This window comes from Cottoperca gobio, chromosome 6, assembly GCF_900634415.1.
Source record: "Cottoperca gobio chromosome 6, fCotGob3.1, whole genome shotgun sequence".
Lineage (NCBI taxonomy): Eukaryota > Metazoa > Chordata > Actinopteri > Perciformes > Bovichtidae > Cottoperca > Cottoperca gobio.
In genome coordinates, this window is record NC_041360.1 from 24,240,998 (window position 1) to 24,260,609 (window position 19,612).

The 19,612-nt window shown below is 42.2% G+C and overlaps 1 protein-coding gene across 1 annotated transcript in view; it reads right to left on the bottom strand.

Moving 5' to 3' along the window:
* LOC115009587 (copine-8-like) overlaps positions 1–19,612 on the bottom strand; it is a 58,979-nt gene that overhangs the window by 27,355 nt on the left and 12,012 nt on the right. The window contains 4 exon segments of the mRNA XM_029433681.1: positions 1,079–1,155; positions 5,349–5,388; positions 15,842–15,945; positions 17,011–17,057. Coding sequence (XP_029289541.1) covers positions 1,079–1,155; positions 5,349–5,388; positions 15,842–15,945; positions 17,011–17,057 — 268 coding nt within the window.

A 19,612-nucleotide genomic window follows, 5' to 3' on the forward strand; every position in this document is an offset into this window, starting at 1 on the left:
TGTCCCTTCCCCACTGCACACTTTCAAATAAAGGTATACAATGCCCCAAAACATGCTTCAAATATCAGCATTCAGAGCCAACGCAGGGGGCAGTGTGGCTTTTATGAAATGAGACAGAAACTAAAGCTCAATCAAACTTAAATTAATGTTAATTTTTTATTTTTTTTTACCATTTTTACAATCTATCCCTTACATTAGCCATTCCTTGTCCATGGTATGATGTGCACATATCATGGCAATGGGACCCTACTGCAGCTCTCTGCCTGTATTTTCTCTTTCCTTTTCATTTAGTTTGAGACATTAATTGGCGTCAACCTCTATGAAAACGTAGCGACCAGGTGCCAGATCGTAGGCGTGCATCTAAGAGGAAGCGACGAAATTATCGGTCACAGCAACAAAAAATACGCAAATACAGTAAAACGAGAGTGAATCTGGGGTTTCACCTGCTGGCGAGCGCCGTGACCCTCGGTGAGGCGGGGCCAACTTTGAATGTTGTGTTTACAAACCGCAGCCGACAAATCCTACTCATTGTGCCTTTAAGACACGCAGAGAATATAATACTACTTCGTTATACTAGAGAGCAGAACTGATTATTTCTTTGTGCTTCAGTTCAATTTCGGCTTCTTCAGAAACGGAGCTGGGAGCTCACCACTGACATCTTCCCTTTGGGCGAACCGTCCCTTTTCACAACACGCTGTTTACCATCTCAACATGTTTACAGTCTGTCATTAGGCCTGCTGCTGTTTATCTATTCATCTCATTTGGCTGATGGAGACAGTGTACGCTTTCATCAACATCTTGGCTCACTTTCATGCCCGTGCTTCACTTCGCTTCAAAGACAAACGTAGCAAGTGATCTTAAAATAAGATGCGGATTTTCAATTCATACCCCTGAATGGAACAGAAGCTCAAATTTGAGCCCCGACAGCTTCTTGTGGCACCTAATGATGGTGGCCCTCTAATTAAGAGTAATGCAGTACAATCCTTTTGCCTATTGGCTTTCTCTCACGAGCGTGTAATTAAAATGATAGTGTGTGTGTTTGTTGGTTGGTGCATGATATGTGCATGATACAACTCACATCAAAGGCTTTTCTAAGCGGCTTCCCAGGGAGCCGACTATCTCGCCCAGCGTACAGAACGCCTGGCCCAGGAAGTCCTGCATGTGTGGAGAAACATACAGTTAAGCACATGAAACAGAAATACAGAAGAGAAACATTCATTAACATGTTGTTGAAATGCATTCATTTCGTATTTAAGGTTGATGCAAACGCACCATGCTAACACAAAAACTGCTTAAAGTTTCCCCAATATGCAGACTCAAAGTGTTGCATATCAAATGAATGAATAAGACATTATATATTTATAGAACCATGAATTTGCAAATAATCCAATACATTTTTTAAAGTGAGGAAATTGCCAATATTTTACCGTTTACACAATTATTCTCACTGACGACTGACATTTTATCAATAATCTCATCATTTTTTGCTTCCTGGTTGTCAAATATGATGGTTTGATTCATGTGTGTATCATATATGATAGTAAATTCAATATTCTATTCTATTAAAATCTATTTTCATCAATGAGTCACAATGGGCTGTGAGGAATTATAACGGCGTTTGAAGAGTTTTCACAATTTGAGAACGTGTTATTGATTAATTGAATGAGCGGATGAACCTTTATTGAAACTAATCATCAGCCCTTCTGCCATCAGAGTGAAGCAGGTATGTGATTAGCGTGCTTCAGTCTGACTGATCGAGCGGCCATGATACCGATCAGCACGGACACGTGAAGAAAAGAAGAGAAAGCTCTTCAGTAAAAACAAAACAAAAGCTTAATTGTATTTTTACTGCAGAGGCATACAGAGCACAAAAAGAAGGCTTGGAATAGCAGCTACTCGAGTTCTTCCTCAGCTGACTTGAATGTTTGTCTTGTAACAAGCCATATTTTTGGCTTCCTTTCCATTTTTCATGTTTATTTTGCACAATGACAGCTAAGCCCAGCGTGCAGAGGATCCCGTGTCCTTGTTGATCACTGTAGGGTGACCATAAGAGAGGACTCGGTTGGGGAGGAGGAGCCTTTGGCCAGCAAGAAGAGCAAAGAGCAGAGAGGGGAGGGGGTATAAAAAGTCTGTTTACAACAGGGGATTGTTCACACACTGCTACTGAGGCCTCCCCTACCAGATTGTGTATGCACGTGCTCGTGTGAAAGCATGCATGCATGTGTGTGTGTGTGTGTGTGTGTGTGTGTGTGTGTGTGTGTGTGTGTGTGTGTGTGTGCGTGTAAAAGTGCTTGACAGATGAGCCTTGTTGAGTCCAGCGGGCAGAAAGCTGCTTCAAAGATCTTTGCCGGTGCTGAGCAAATTTCTCCCCCAGCAGAGGTCTCGAAACAAAAAGAGATGACAAAAATGGTCTGGCCCTTCCATAAGAAATGTGCTGCTAGCTAGCAGTCCCAGCCCAGCGCCTGCTACGCCTCAGATATCTGAGGCCAGAGGCTGAGGCGCCTCAGATTAACAGGCTCAGTGGTGGCAGGGAAAAAAAGAGGTTAGGAGGGTATCTCCAAGTAAATAAGATCACAGCTGAATCCCACAAGTCCAATTTCCTTCTTGAAGTCTCCTCTGCTCATTAAGCATCTAATATACATTTATGTACATTAAGTTAAATTCCACTATTTATGTCGACTTTGACTATTGATCATGATAACATTACATGAATGATGAAGAGTAACTCCTGCGCACTAACTAACCAAAAATGTTTTGACCCCAGTTTGATCTTTATCAGGTCAAAGTGTTAAAAACAATGGTTACCACCCCCATACAATACGCTGATAGGCTCTAAGATAGCAGCTGTAGCTAGGCACACAACACGATAAAAATGCCAAAACTGTTTACAATCTAAGTAGCATATAATGAAAACTCAATATGAAGAACGCCAGAACATATCTCAAATCTATGGATTGAACAACTACAATGTAAACAAGACCAACAGTCAGAACAGACACAAGTAGAAGTATAATACCAGTGTTGACAAATACCACTACTTCCACTTACATGTTAAACATGCTAAAATGTATCTCTACTTGTAACCCCCTCAAATGAAGCAGATTCTGTTACTACTCCTCATTATAGGATGCTTTATGCACAGGAGTGTTTTCCACCCTCTACACCTCCTTTTAAAAGAGAGGTAAACATTTCAGCATTTCACCAGGAAAAAAGCTAAATATTAGAGAAAAGCCAGAATAAATGAAATTTGTGAAGCATCATGTTACGACCCTTAGAGGGGTCCCGAACCACAGGTTGGGAATCCAGTGATTGTCCTGGGTTCAAGTCTAATAAAGTCCTTTTTTCCCCACATCGTTCAACAGTCTAATAAAGATGAACATTTCAGAAAACGGTTATTTTATTTGCTTTTCTAGCAATATTACATTTAATAAGAGGGATTAAAGCTTAAAGTTAAATCCTGACAGCTTTCAAATAGTCCTTCTGTAACGCACTACCAGTTAACTTAATTACTGCCTGCAAACAAAGACGCTGTTTCCCTGCCGGGATTAATTTGCTAAGAATCGAGTTTAAAATATTGAATAAGGATTACTTCCTGTTTGTAAGAAGGATATCGTCGTATTGAACCACCAACATAGTAAAATAAAGGATTGTGCACAGGGCCGTGACACGCATCTGTCAGAATAAACAAGCAGCATCCACTTCATCTTCTAGGAAAACAGGATACACAGCCGTTAATTAGATTTTACTGTACGCTCCGTCTCAGCACATCTTCCCCCCTGCAGCCATATCTTCACAAGGTATGCAAACCATATGGCACAGGAACAACAGCTGCTGTGATGGGAGGAGGATGGCATCCTCACACGCTGCCATTGATACTGCCAAGAGAGATACTGTACTTGTGTACACTTTTTTCAATATATTTTCTGTTATTTAAAGCGACTGCCAATGGACTTTGCCTGGACAATGGAGCCATCACTGCGTGCCAGATCTCCAATCCCACACATCCACAGCGACGACAGGACGCATCCAAGCGTCCTCAGCCTTCATGCTGAGAGTGAGTTGCTACGCTCACATTGCTCAGCGCTCTCAGTAGAAGCCCGGGGGCAGGCTGGGGTTGGGGCTGAGGAAAAGAACTGCCTGCAGTTGGCAATGAGTACGCAGCCGGGTAATAGGAAGAGGGCTGGGGGAGGTGATGGAGACGGAGTCCAGGTTATAGACAGAATTGGAGCAGTGCTGCTGGAGCTTCTGTTTGAACTGAAAGTGAATGATGGGGCTGAAGGGCAGTGAAATCTGAATTTACAAGTTTTAAATGCAGATGGAGTTCAAGATTGACTAAGAAAGGCAGGCTGAATAGTGTTGGGGAGTAATTTAAACCTGCAATTCATCGTCAGCAGTGTCAGGGGGGCATGCAGGGTGTTTGCAAAACTGCACTCTTATGAGAAAGAGCATAAGCAGAACCAAACAGACGTCTGATAAGGAACGACAAAGCTGATATAATCTCATTGCTTTATAAGAGCCTGTCAGCTAACACTAACATGTAGAAATCTGGGTCGAGAGAATAAAAAATGTACGCTATCTATGGTAGCATGGCTATTTATAAATGCCGGGTTTGTGCAGGATACCCTGTGACGTGCAAGTGACGATCTTCTCGGACCAATCAGTGGGCTGCAGTGTTTTTAACCTCGACCGAGATGGTACCAGCAGGTACCAAAATAACCAACAATAATATATATATATATATATATATATATATATATATATATATATATATATATATATATATATATATATATATATATAAAAAGCCATAACTTGTAAATGGCTGATACCTGAGGTTCTCTTGGTTGATATTTCAAATTGACATGATGACATGTGTGAACACATCTCTGATCACAGAGATTTCCTTCAAATCTCACGAGCGTAAAAGAGTATATATGTAATACAAAACATGTACCCAAATATATTTAACTTAAGTAAGAATTTAAAATATATCACTGCACGTGATGTTATTTTGTATAGTTTTACGGTTTAGTCTGTTCTTATTCAGTTTTACTATAAGCCACCTCTACACCTGTAGTTATGGTAACTGTTAAGTTATTCTCAGCCTGGAGTTTTAATATCTTATTGTCTTGCACTAGCATTGCTAACAAACACAAAAAGCAAACTAGTCAGAAATATTTCACAGAGACGGAAACCGTGGAATTGTGAATTTAAATGCTAACACGGTTGTTCCTGTTGCCACTTTTACCTCTGACATTCTGATTCAGATCAGGCTGCTATTGTACTGGAAGGGTAAACATTTGGCACAACTGTGATGGTTGAACAGCTGAGGAGAAGGAGAGACTCACGTGTTTCGAGAGGTTGTCGCTCTTGCAGTCCAAGTCATACCTGCAGAGAAGAGGAGAGAAGAGATGAAAGGTTTGAGAAGCAGGTTTGTGACTGAACCGCTGCCAAAACATAAATTAGCTGTCATTGACAAAAGCTTCTCTCCCTCATCACCTACCATTAAAGCAAAGCACATGTCCGCTAATCACTACAAAGAAGCTTTTCAGGTTTAAAGTTGGCTCGTGATTATGGCACCAAAAGCTTTATTGATCTGATTTCCTGCATGATGGTACAACAATGCGAGTGGCCTAAGTATCATTAATGGCTGTCAGATGAAAATATTTACACTTTACCCAGAAAATTGTCTATTTTCCAATTTTAAGTATTAGTAGCAGTTGAATAAAAACGATATAAAAAGGTTAAGACGGCTAAAATAATAATTAAAGAGATCTATTTAAAATGTTGCTGTAATAATGAAACTGTATTAAGAGAAGTGGAGACAAAGGAAACTCTGAACAAGAATGTTTTTGGATTAAACACGGTCAGAACTCACTGCAAAGGATAAGCATGGATGGATGAATGGATGGATGGATGGATGGATGGATGGATGGATGGATGGATGGATGGATGGATGGATGGATGGATGGATGGCTGGATGGATGGATGGATGGATGGATGGATGGATATTGTACATAAGTATGTATGTACATCCCAGTAGTAATGTCGAAGCATGTCTATTGCAGTATGTTTTGCACTGCAGTAGCACTACTTGTAGCACAGTACAACCAGAGCACACTCCTGGATATATAGTTTCCACTTGTATAAATATACTGTATGTTTATTTTCGAAAGAACGAGATCGCGGGAACAAGCGGCCGAGATGGGTTTTCTCAGACGGGTGGCTGGCGTCTCCCTTAGAGATAGGGTGAGAAGCTCAGCCATCAGGAGAGACTCGGAGTAGAGCCGCTGCTCCTTTACGTTTGAAAGGAGCCAGTTGAGGTGGTTCATCTAGTAAGGAGCCACCTGGGCGCCTCCCTAGGGAGGTGTTCCAGGCACGTCCAGCTGGGAGGAGACACCAGGGAAGACCCAGGACTCGGTGGAGAGATTATATCTCCTCACTGGGAACGCCTCGGGATCCCCCAGTCGGAGCTGGAGGATGTGGCCCGGAGAAGGGAAGTTCGGGGTTCCTTACTGGAGCTGCTGCCCCCGCGACCCGACCCCGGATGGATGGATGGATGTTTGTTTTCTAGTTGTTGATATATTTTCATACTTGACATATTGCCTGTATGTTTATTTCTGCTTATCTATACTTAGCCATGTTATCTTTGTTGGGTTGTAGCATATATTTGCATCTGCCTCTACATTTGTTATTTGCTACAAGTATATTGAGAGCTGCTGACAAGCGGAGTGAAATTCCTCGTACGTATCAACATAATTGGCCAATTAAGTTGATTCGGATTCTGACAGGACAGTTGGCAGATAGTCTAAACATATTTATAAATACACTAAGCTTAATCACAATATCTGGGTCTCGGGTGCCACTTCTGATGAAACTTTAGTGAGTGAAGCATCTTAGTGCTCCATTCTAGCGTTCAAATTGCATTTGGCAAAAGCAGAGTGATATAGTGTTTGATCGCTTGTCTTTGCCAAAGCTTAGAGGAATGATGCATCCTATCACTGCATTCAACACCGATCACTCTAAAGGCCGTACACCAAACCGATATCGTTCGTCGGTTAATGTCTGGCTGTCGGTGAGCGTCTGTCACCCTTGTTTTTACGGTGTGTCCTGCGCTGTCGACATTTTCCAACCAACATGTTGAATCGGTCGCGGAGACTGTCGGCAAAAAGAAATCACCCTGATTGGCTGTTCAGCTTAAGCAAATCATTGCACGAGAAGAGAAATGGACGCGAGGGAAAATAAATTCCTCTAACGCAGGCGCACGAAGCACGTGCTAGTTTGCTGTTGGCTGTAGTCTTTGCAGTGTGTTCAAGTGCAACTTTTTGGCCAAGACAAAGGCAACATGAGGCAACACAGCTCCGTCACCACTAAGACTTTCATGTCGGCTTAGTGAGTCAGGGCCTTAACAGAGCTTTCACACCAAATTAGAACAATGCCATTATTTCCAATGGCAAGCGTGAGCCATATTGAAGCGCACTGCCCTAATTTGCTGGCGGGTTTTGCAACAAAACTACATTGAACTTTGACTCCAAATACACTGACCTCCAAAATGCAATGCCAATGGGATTCTGGCATTGACAGGAGGCAGAAGTTACACAACCGTGAAAATGCCACTGTATAGAAGACAAAGATTTGTGTAACTTTACACTCTGATCTTACTGGGTAAAAGACGGGTAAAAAATCTTAACATGACAGAAGATATTCAAGAGGACATGAACACCAAGTTAGAAAATAAGTATTGGGAATGTTTACCTTCCAATGCAGTAAGTATGTGACATCTTAGTGACGTATGGCAATCACTACATTATATACTCAGTCATCCATCTGTGGCATGCATGGGTCCAAGTTTGACAAAACTGTGAGTAATTATTTGCCTAACCACTGCATTAAAAGAGTTCTCCACCTATTTATCATTGTACTCCAATAACATTGTCTGAATCACAATGGACAGTTAAAAAAAAAGTTTAAAATCGAAGCAGCAGAACCAGAGATTGCATCTTTTTTCATTCCGCTTCCTTGTCTAGCTACTAATTAATTAATGTTACATTATGGTTTACATTAAATGTAAACCACCCTTCACCCTGACAATACTTCTCATCTACCGACCACCGAAACCCAACTCAGCTTTCATCCCAGCGCTGCACGACCTTCTAACTACACTCTGCACTACTTCTGGAAATATTATAATACTTGGAGATATAAATATTCACGTTGACACCCCCTCCTGTCACTATGCAGCCGAGTTCCTACACCTTCTGGACTGCCTCAACCTCATTCAACATGTTGATGTCCCCACACACATTAAGGGACACACACTTAGTCATCACAAACTCTGCCCCCATCTGTAATCTATCTGTTTACGATCTGGGTGTGTCAGATCACAAGGCCATCACAATGGATCTGCCACTCCTGCTTCCCTCCACCAAACCAAAACGTCAAATTTATTTCAGAAATCTGAAAAACATCAACCCGGACACCATGACCTCGGATCTCCAGCATCTCTCCGCTATAAATCTCACATCAGTTAATGAATCTGTGGACTTTTACAACAAATCTCTGAGCAGTCTCCTGGATCTCCACGCCCCTGTCAAAACCAGAACAGTCACATTCTCACGCTCAGCCCCCTGGTACACCTGCGAGCTGCGGAAGATGAAGACAGCGGGGCGTGTCCTCGAGTCCTTTTCCACAGCCCTGGTCAAATCTAACATTTGTGCCATAAGTCCCCTCATCACTACAGTGATAAACCCCTCCCTCCAGTCTGGTCATGTTCCATCCCCTTTAAAAACTGCTGTCATCAAACCACTCCTCAAAAAACCCACCTTAGACCCAGATGTCCTTGCCAACTACAGACCCATCTCCAACCTGCCATTTCTATCCAAGGTGCTGGAAAAAGTAGTTGCCACTCAAATTCAGAACCATCACAACTTCAATAACCTCTTTGAAAAATTCCAGTCTGGTTTTCGACCTGGCCACAGTACAGAAACTGCCCTGGTTAGGGTCACCAACGATCTGCTGATGACAGCTGACGCTGATCTCTCCTCATCCTCCTTGATCTAACTGCAGCATTTGATACCGTTGATTATGACATCCTCCTCAACCGTCTTCACTCCACAATCGGACTCTCTTACTCGGCCCTAAACTGGTTCACCTCATATCTCACCATCTACATGTCCCCCCTTGGTCGTGTCATCAACCGGCATGGAATATCGTTCCATTGCTATGCTGATGACACACAACTCTACATCAGAACTAACCCAACCCCCTCTGCCATCATCCACCTGCCTGGAGGAGATAGAGGCGTGGATGAAGTACAATTTCCTCCAATTAAACAGCACTAAAACCGAAGCCCTTCTAGTTGGCACCCCACATCAGGTCCTCCTCCATAACCTGCATCACCTTCTCCAGTCAGAACATTTCACGGGTGTTAAAATGGATCCTCACCTGACCTTTGAGACCCATATCAGACAAACATGCAAGAACTCCTTCTACCACCTCAAAAATATTGCCAAACTCCGCCCCACACTCTCTCTGTCAGATGCTGAAAAGCTTGTCCATGCCTTTGTCTCCTCCAGACTTTGACTACTGCAACGCACTTCTCATCGGGATTCCTAGCAAAAACATCCAGAAGCTGCAATACATCCAGAACAGCGCTGCTAGGATCCTGATGAGAGTGCGAAAGTATGAACACATCACACCCATACTCAAAACACTGCACTACAAAAATCTCCCTTTACACCCATCGGTGCATTCACGGAAATGCTCCATCCTACCTCAGAGAACTGCTCACCCCACAAACCTCCACAAGAAACCTCCGTTCTGTAAAGGCTAACCTCCTCCTTCCCCCCAGGACCAAGCTCAAAACCATGGGAGATCGCGCCTTCTGCTCTGCCGCTCCCAGACTGTGGAACGCTCTCCCTGAACATCTGAGGACGCCACAGACTGTGGATGCTTTTAAAACGGGCCTAAAACGCATCTTTTTAACAGCATGTTGCTCGACTTTAACCATTTTAAAGTGTTGTCTTGTCTATCAAATGTTTTTTTTTTTTTTTTTATGTATATTTTGCTCATCATTTTTACTCTGTAGCACTCTGACTTTTGTTTACGCAAATGAAAAGTGCGCTTATAAATAAAATGTATTATTATTACCCACGATGCAAATCTGTGATTTTCTCACATATGCAGTAGCACTTCCCTTTCCTTTTAAAGTACACACCAAATGATCTTGTTATACAACAAGCTTATAGTTGCCAATTTAAAAAGAATTGATATTTTTCTAAAAAGGTAATGAATTTTATGGATGCATGACTTCCACCTGACAGCACTGCTGGGCTTACAAAGTACTTAATAAGGATTCAACAATCATAGATTCACTCCGTCTGGCACACTTGTCCATCCTGCAGGAGCATTCAACCAAAATCAGAGGAGCAATTTATCCAGCTTTATTTACTTGCCATAACCTGTCACCTCCCAGGGTGTCTCAGGTGTGTGTCAATATGTGTGTGGAGTGTGTGCAGCAGCGTGCAGCGTAGTGTGTAAAAGGGAGAGCCTGAGTGTTTCTTTCTACAGACAGCATGCCATGTACGATAAGGCGCCTGCTGATAAAACTGTGAGACGCTGTGTGTCACTACAGGAGGGGGGGGGTTGCTCCAATGTAGTGATGTTACAAATGTAATTCCATAACAGCAAGGAAACACGCCGCTGTTACGCAACACGCCGAAGGCAAAATGCACAGGTGTGCTTCATGTTCTATTCGCCCCTTGCCTCCGTCACTCCCAAATGGTCATGAATGATTCACGTAATCTTATTTAATAATGAGAACGAAAGAGTGGGGGGAGGAAAGAAAAGCATACGACTTGCATCTGTACTGTAGTCAAGTTAAGTCCATTTATTAATTTAGCCCAATATCACAAACAACACAATTTGCCTGAAGGGGTTTTTTAATCTGTACCCTACGCCTTCTCTCCTTAGACCCTTGATTCACATAAAGAAACGCTCCTTAAAAACATCCATCTAAAAGGTGTGTACAGAACACAAAACGTAGTAACAGGACAGTACTGACAACTAGTATGACCAAATTATAGATGGATTGTAATCATATACGAATACTGTATCATCATTCGACTGCACATGTTAACCCACCCACCCACCCACACACACACACACACACACACACACACACACACACACACACACACACACACACACACACACACACACACACACACACACACACACACACACACACACACACACACACACACACACACACACACACACACCTACAAACACATATGAGAGTGTGCAGGAGTACATGTCCCACGGCGCCTCGTGAGTGCACATTTGCTGTGTGTGACTGAATATGTGTGTTTATGTGGATGACATCACTCTGCATCGGTGCGGGGCCAGACAAGATTTCTCTTGGTCCTGTGCTGTCTGTCTTGCGGGGGGGGCACAAATGACTAATGATGGCACACAAACAAACGGGGCCGGTGAAGCAGGCAAACAACAAACGACAGCACACTGACACTTGAGCTCCATCTCCTAACGGCTCTTTGAAACCTTCATACCGACTGATACAAGACGCTACACAAATGTTTTATTCGCACATATTTGGGGCAGTAACTGGTCCTGACAGATTATCCTGAACCGGGTGTTTTATATTTTTTATTTATTAATGCATTTCCAATTTCGAGGCCATGTACCCGTTTCTTTGGAGTGTGAATCCACCAAAAACGTCTGCCGAATGATTGTACACTATACTATATATTTAAATGTGGGATAGAAATACAATATGTGTTGTTGATACATAAGCATGCACTCTTTTATAGTATAGTAGGACTCTTTGAGATGTCACTTTCATAAGTGTCAGATTATCAACATTTCATATGTAATTTAATTAAAATTAAATACATTTAATCCTACTACGTTGGCATCGATCATACTTATAATCACAGGAAATTATGCCTGTGTATTCCATTTAGATTTGATTGTTTTTGATGCTTATTGATTATTAAATATTTTTGGCAAGGACATAAAGTGCATGAACATAACCAGCAACATATACTTTGTTTTCAAAAAAGTTGATATTTGGAAAACATGTTTCCTAATAATTTAAGGTTCCTATAAATTTGAAATACGTTCCAACACAGAACAGAATATTGATTACCTACTCTGGAAGAAATATCTTCAAATCAATGAAATAGATATAAACAGCTATATCCTTCTTTTAATTCCTTTTGGGAGGGTAATGCTCGTCATTTTTTAGGTCTGATACAATTTGCCACACTTGATTAGACAACCACCCACCTGGGGGGCTTCCACTGGCTTCAGTGAGCATCTTAAGTTGGAAAAAAAAGAAAAATCACAGAGGAGCACTGAACATGGCTGGCAGTGAGATGGGGGTTAACAGGATTTCCAGGCACGGATAGCTGTAGAGGAAGTAAAGTGTGTCGTGGCTTTGGGGTCTTCGGGTAAAGAGAGCATGAGATGGTTCAGCAGCAGCTACGCTGGCGGTTTGCGGGGAGCTGCATGTCTGTATGCATGTCCTGAAGGGCTGTGAGTATGAGTGAGGGAGGTGGAGGTAATGAAGGGCTGGGGGAGCTGCAGGAGCTACAGTAAAAGAACTTGCAGACTTCAGGACAGAAGCTGAGGAAAGTAGGTGTAACCACTGGTTCTGTAATGAGAAATCTGAGACGTGTGTGTGTGTGTGTGTGTGTGTGTGTGTGTGTGTGTGTGTGTGTGTGTGTGTGTGTGTTACAGATCAACATAAGTAGCCAAGAGTGTGTGTGTGTATGTGTGGCAGGAGGGGGAAGGCTAGCCATGTCCTGGCTGCGAGTGATCGTCGGGCCATCAGCCCAGCAGACACTAACGGGGCCTGATGCTCACCCACTCGACAACAAGTCTTAGAGGGAGTCGGCCACACACACACGCACACACTCACACTCACACACTCACACTCACACACACACAAACACTATCCCCTCTATCCACTGCTTGTCAGATTTTAACATCTTGCATGATACTCTGGATGAAGTCTGTGCTACATGCATCTAGCACACGGGAATAGATGCAGATGGTTAAAGGTGTTATATTCAATACTCAGAGCATTAATGTAAAGATATAGTGGAGTAATGTCGTCCTGAAAAGAGAATGAAGTCATACTCCCACTGTGTGTGTTATAATCCAAGCTTCTCTGTGCTTTGTTTACATAGCCGGTCCAGCCGCACATGCATGTTGGTGCATGTTGGTGCATGTTGGTGCATGTTGGTGCATGTTGGTGTATGTTGGTGCATCTTGGTGCATCTTGGTGTATGTTGGTGCATGTTGGTGCATGTTGGTGCATGTTGGTGCATGTTGGTGCATGTTGGTGCATGTTGGTGTATGTTGGTGTATGTTGGTGTATGTTGGTGCATGTTGGTGCATGTTGGTGCATGTTGGTGTATGTTGGTGCATGTTGGTGCATGTTGGTGTATGTTGGTGCATCTTGGTGCATGTTGGTGCATGTTGGTGCATGTTGGTGCATGTTGGTGTATGTTGGTGCATCTTGGTGCATGTTGGTGCATGTTGGTGCATGTTGGTGTATGTTGGTGCATGTTGGTGTATGTTGGTGCATCTTGGTGCATCTTGGTGCATGTTGGTGCATCTTGGTGCATCTTGGTGTATGTTGGTGCATGTTGGTGCATGTTGGTGCATGTTGGTGCATGTTTGGTGTATGTTGGTGCATGTGGTGCATGTTGGTGCATGTTGGTGCATGTTGGTGTATGTTGGTGCAAGTTTGGTGCATGTTGGTGCATGTTGGTGCATGTTGGTGCATGTTGGTGTATGTTGGTGTATGTTGGTGCATGTTGGTGCATGTTGGTGTATGTTGGTGCATCTTGGTGCATGTTGGTGCATGTTGGTGCATGTTGGTGCATGTTGGTGCATGTTGGTGCATGTTGGTGCATCTTGGTGCATGTTGGTGCATGTTGGTGCATGTTGGTGCATGTTGGTGCATGTTGGTGCATGTTGGTGCATGTTGGTGGCTAGCTAATCTTCACCGTTCTGCACTGCGCCCATACAGCGGTTTGTAGTGAAGTAGACCTATTTCCTGCAACCCGCCAATGGGGGAATGACCTCATTTATTTATTCACCAACGTAGATTTTCACTTGTGTTTGGCGAGTGGCGGGTGCACAGCAAACACACACATATTCTCAGATTCATACAACCTCCCACAAACTCTCAAATATCCATCTATATTCCCGAACACACATGTTTAAATGCCTGAAGGTACACAGACTTTATCTGACACAGACTGTATATACAACTTAAATACGATGCACTGCTTACACACACACACTTACACAACCAACGGCGTGCGTCTCTCCTTGACCTTCACTATAACCTCCCACAGCTTGTAAGCAGCATGTAGTCCTGCTGACAGGCCAACAAGTAAACAAACAAAAGAGCCGTTCCATATTTCATGAGCTACCATGGGAAAATACAGAGAAAATGCGTGAGGCTGGAACACAATAGAGAAAAATCCACATTATCATAATTACTTGGACAGCTCGACTTTTAGGGCTACATGAGGAAATAAACTTTTTTTAACTCTCATCAGTGGCGTAACTCCAAATACAGGTGTGTCTGATGTGGACAAGAAAACATGTAAGAATTCTATTAAGAGCTCAAAAAACCCTTTTTCTATAACACACCAGGATTCTCAACGCACCTGAACACAATGAACCAATCAGGGAAATCTTCTCGACAGTTTCACTTCAGTAACTTTACATTATCACCTCCATCTTATGTTCTATATTGTTGGTAATGTTGATTGAACTAAGATTTAATGAGCCTTTTCCCGCTAAATCTAACTGTATAAGCATTTGCTTTAATGGTCAACTCCATGACATGTCTCTCACTTAATCTTTAAAAGTTAAAAGCACAGTGACCTTCAAAAGACACATTTCAGCTCACTCCATAGATGCCAAAACTTTTTAGATCAAATTTGGGATGTCATTTTGAGGGTTAGGAAGAGTACGTTTGTGTTGCCTGATACAACACAAACTTAACTAGGACTCTTCTGAATCATCAAATAAAAAAAACACATTGCAAACTATGTTTACAAATCATACTACAAGAGAAAATGCATGAAGGGGGAGAACATAATGGGGCCTCAAAATGGGACTTCAGCGGTGTTTGCTGTCCTCTGTGGTAGCTGAAGAATCTTCAGTTCTAACAGAGCAGGTTGTATTTGAGCGGTAAGGTCTGAGAGAACTCTGTGCTGACCCAGGGATACCCACCCGGTGCTTAAGGCACTCAATTAAAATTGTATGATCAACTGTGTCAAAAACCGCACTTAGGTCTAAAGGGATTAAGAGCAAGCAATCTCCTGCATCTGCTGTTGAAAGGATGCGTTTGTTACTTTTATAAGGGCTTTTTTCTGCATCCTAAAACATGACTCAAAAATCATAACAATGTTGTAAAAAAATATATTTTTTAAATGAAATTGAAAGAGGCTTGAGTCCGGGGTCTTAGTCGCTCAGAATTATTGACTTTGGCTGGTTTTGTAATTGTTTTGATGATGATCCCACTCTGTGCACATGGCCCTATTTTGTCTGCATGGTATGAATGGGATGAATTCAAATGGAAACGCGGATGGAAAAAGTGGCATGAAAACTTGTCTTTTATTTAAAAGGGAGAAGACTTACATCTCCCTCTGCGCAGACCATGAATATTTCAGTCTTTGCTCAACGTTGCTCCACACAGAGCAGCACCCACGCCTGCATGACAACACACACAAATACACAAAGACAAACACACACACACACACACACACCCATAAGTCAATTGTTAACTTACAGGTCAAAGCGTAGATTCTGCCTCTCCTCAAAGAAATAGTCCAGGATGAATTTGCGGACAAAGTCAGGGTTGAGGGTGTTGTCTATGACTTCTGTTCTGCCAAACTACAAGAGAAATGAGAACGGTGACGTTTGATTAATGGCTGCAAGACAACAAACTACACACCAGAACAATAAAAACAGCCTTGTATAATGTGATGCTATACAGTACTAGTCCTGTAATAAATGCTCAACATTGAAAATACCAGTGTTGTTGACAACACTTAACAATGTACCAATATGCTCCATGTTTAATGCTAAATGCCAAATACGACGCTGAAGTTCACCTGAACTTGATCAGGTCAAAGTTGAGTCAAGTCTTTCAATTAAGCGCTGAGTCTGAAATATTGCGACTGTATAGAGGATAAACTATTTTAATGAAGGTAACAACATGGCCTTTCCCCCTCCAGGGCAAACTTTAAAGTGCCTCATTATTATAACCACATGTTCTCTCCATGTGTCATCTAGCTAAAGATACGTGATGATTTAATGTGCTCACTAAGTTACTTAAAGTATGAGTGTTTCAGTGATTGTTGCTGGCTGCGCATGCTAATAGGATATTGGGTGGAAAAACTAGCCATAAATTTTTTTAAATGTCCAATAAATGAAGCATTGGGCTCTTTTCAGAATTTGCAACATGCAAGCTGCAATTTGCACTTTGCGATCACTTCCTCTCGTTCACTTCAGCATGTTTCCATTGCTAGTGTCCCTGTAGAACTCACTAATTAATTTGCAATTTGCAGGCATCAATTATTTGTGAAACGTGAAGCTGCCACTATTTGCAATTTGCGTGTAAGCAGTTCTTACAAATCACTTTTGTGAAACAGGCTTGTGATCTGAAAGAGGCCCGAGGGTAATGAGACTTGCTCCAGAATGCAATCAACCCAAACAGAGAGAGAACAACAACACAATAAATATAATTTGGACGACTCAGGTCCCGAGTATCATTAATAGGAAGTAAGAGGACCCGAAAAGACCTCTAGTTTACATGGCGTATACCTAATCTGCTTTTGTCACACAAACATTTTAACATGAATGCCCCAGGAAGCAATGTCATTAAACATTTCTATACTTTCTGGAAGGAAAAGCCTGCACGTGATACTGAAAGTTACTCAGCGCCCGTGTACTCACCTCTCTCCATTCCCTGTTGGCTATTCCTTGGGTGTACAGCACACAAACTGTTGAATTAGAAACAGAGAAAGAGAAACACGATTGATTGAAGAGCATTAACAGTGCAAGCATCGCTGAGAAGTCAGCTGAGAGCGTGTTCTTTCCCTGGACCCCAACATTAGAGGAAAACTCCCTAATTAAATGTCACTAGAACTTTGCCTTGCAGCATGATGGTATTTCAGAGAGGGGGAGGTGAGGGCGGGAGGGAGGGGGAGGATGATGGGCTTAGTGAGTGTTTGTGTGGATGGAGGAAAGTCCTCCTTATTGACATTCGAGCGTCTCCGTCCGAGGGAGTCTTGGGAGTGTGTTTTGATTACGGACCACGAGTGAAAACACAGCGAGGCAATCAGCTGGCACTAACATGACATTTCATTTGCATTCTAGCAGCCTTTACTGTATTCACACACATCTGTCACGTGGCAGCGACTCAGAACCCCGGGACCAGACACTTGGAAATCTGTTTGAACTGGTGAAATGTTTGCATAATGGAATGGTGGAAATGCTAAAGTTAGACACGAACTATGTGTTAATAGGATTCAATTATAGTTAAAATCCCTTCAAATTGCAATAAGACAACAAATTCCTGCCAAAAAATCAATGGCATATATGTTATGGACATTTGTTGTCATTATGTTTGGTTGTGTGACTCTTTAAACTGGTTTTAAACATATGTTTTAAGTGCTGGAGGAGTAAACGAGGGAGTAGAATATGGTGGACATGCCGTCACACTTGATAAAAAATGTTGTTTAATAATGATGTTAACAAGAAAAGCTTTTAGTTAAATTTCACAATAAATGCTAATGCTATGCTAATTAAGACTAAATGACTAGCTAGCTAAATAGAGTAGGTTAGCATAATTGAATATTTCCCACTCACTTTACAAAACATGAATACTACTAGCTAACTCTAAAACACATATTTCTCCATTCATGCATATATAAATAAAATAAAGTAAGGAAGTGTTATATAGGCCGACACCCAGAACTGTTCTCTTCGCCGGTAATGTTGTTACAGTTTGATGCTTTCTTAAGTTTTTATGGTGCAACCTGATTTAGTTAATCACTATTTTGAAACTAGTTAGTAATGACGATGACATTAGGAAGACACAAACTTAGTAATTCATTTACAAATAGTGGGTGAAATCCAATCCAGTTGGATCCATTTGAAACAAATGTAGTGAAGACAGCGATCTCATCTATAAACATTCTCTTTTACTCCGTTTCCCTCTTTACAAACACTGATAACTAGACTCAGTTTTGTATAGTCGCTGTTTATTGCTGTAATCTGAGCACTCTTCACGAGGGAGGCAGAGCAACCCGTTTCCAACCCATTCCACCTGAGCAACAATGATCGCTAACTCTAAAAGGCCACAACAACAACCTCTGTCCGTCCTTGTCCCATCTGGTTGCACGACAGCACTAAAAAAGAAAAGAGAAGGAAAAAACAACAGGCATGAGCCTGGTAGCTTGTGTTGAGTGCTAAGTAAGCACTAAGATGGTCTGCCTGGCTGTTAGTCCATCCATGGGGACCCACGGCACGGCTGGTGAGCTGTAGCTCAGTGGTTACAGACACTATTCCAACAACCAATATGTGTCCATCATTGGCCATGTGTCACTTAACGAGACACTAAACTCATGCCTGTCACTAATTTAGGCTAGTATTTATTGCATGATTGTTTGTGTTTACCTGGCCAGGGACTGCAGATATAATAGCTCATATATATATATATATATATATAAAATAGCTAGCTCTGGTACAAAGCATTGTCCGACTCGGCTTTGAGATTAAAGAGACAGTTCGGAGAGTTTGAAGTGGGATTGTATGAGCTGCCGTAGTCAGTGTATGGGCAAGGGAGCAAAGCAATGCACTGATGTGGACGGTACATTTTACAAAACACATTTGAGCCATCTAAAAAAAAGACCCACCTAAAGAAAATCAATATTAGTTCAATATTGTCACCACTTTACAGCCCTTTCCGACCCGGAACTGAAGCAGTTTTCTCCATCAATGCTCTCTCTCAAAGCCACCAGACTCCATTGACAAAACGGTAATTTCACCTCTCAGAACACAGGGGCCTCGATCGGTTAGTTAGTTTGTTTGGAAAGCGCTGGCGGACAGCAAGCTAAAGCAGGGGAAATATTCTAAAGGAGGCTACCCCCACTTTAAACAATCCAAACTATCCATTTAAATCCTAAACTGTCTCTTTTACAAAATGATTGTTAGCGTGTAATAATTATTCTCCTCCTTTTGCTGTGGCCTTCCCCTATTCTTCTGTCTAGTGGCAGTGTCCCGTTGTGTCACATGGTTGTAATTTTCCTGTTATCATTATAAGCCTGTCAGAGGCAGACAAAGGGAGGAGGAAGGGGAGAAGAAAAGCTGCCTGGCAATCTTACAGTGACGATAAGACTACAGGAAGTTACTGCGCCTGGACAAGAAATAGTCCCAAAGATAACACCTCATAAAACCACAACATGTTCATTTTAGACTTGTGTATGGAGATGTAGATCAAGCTTGGTTAGTTGACCCTTTGCTTGTTCGCTACTTGAAATGTTGCATCTCCATA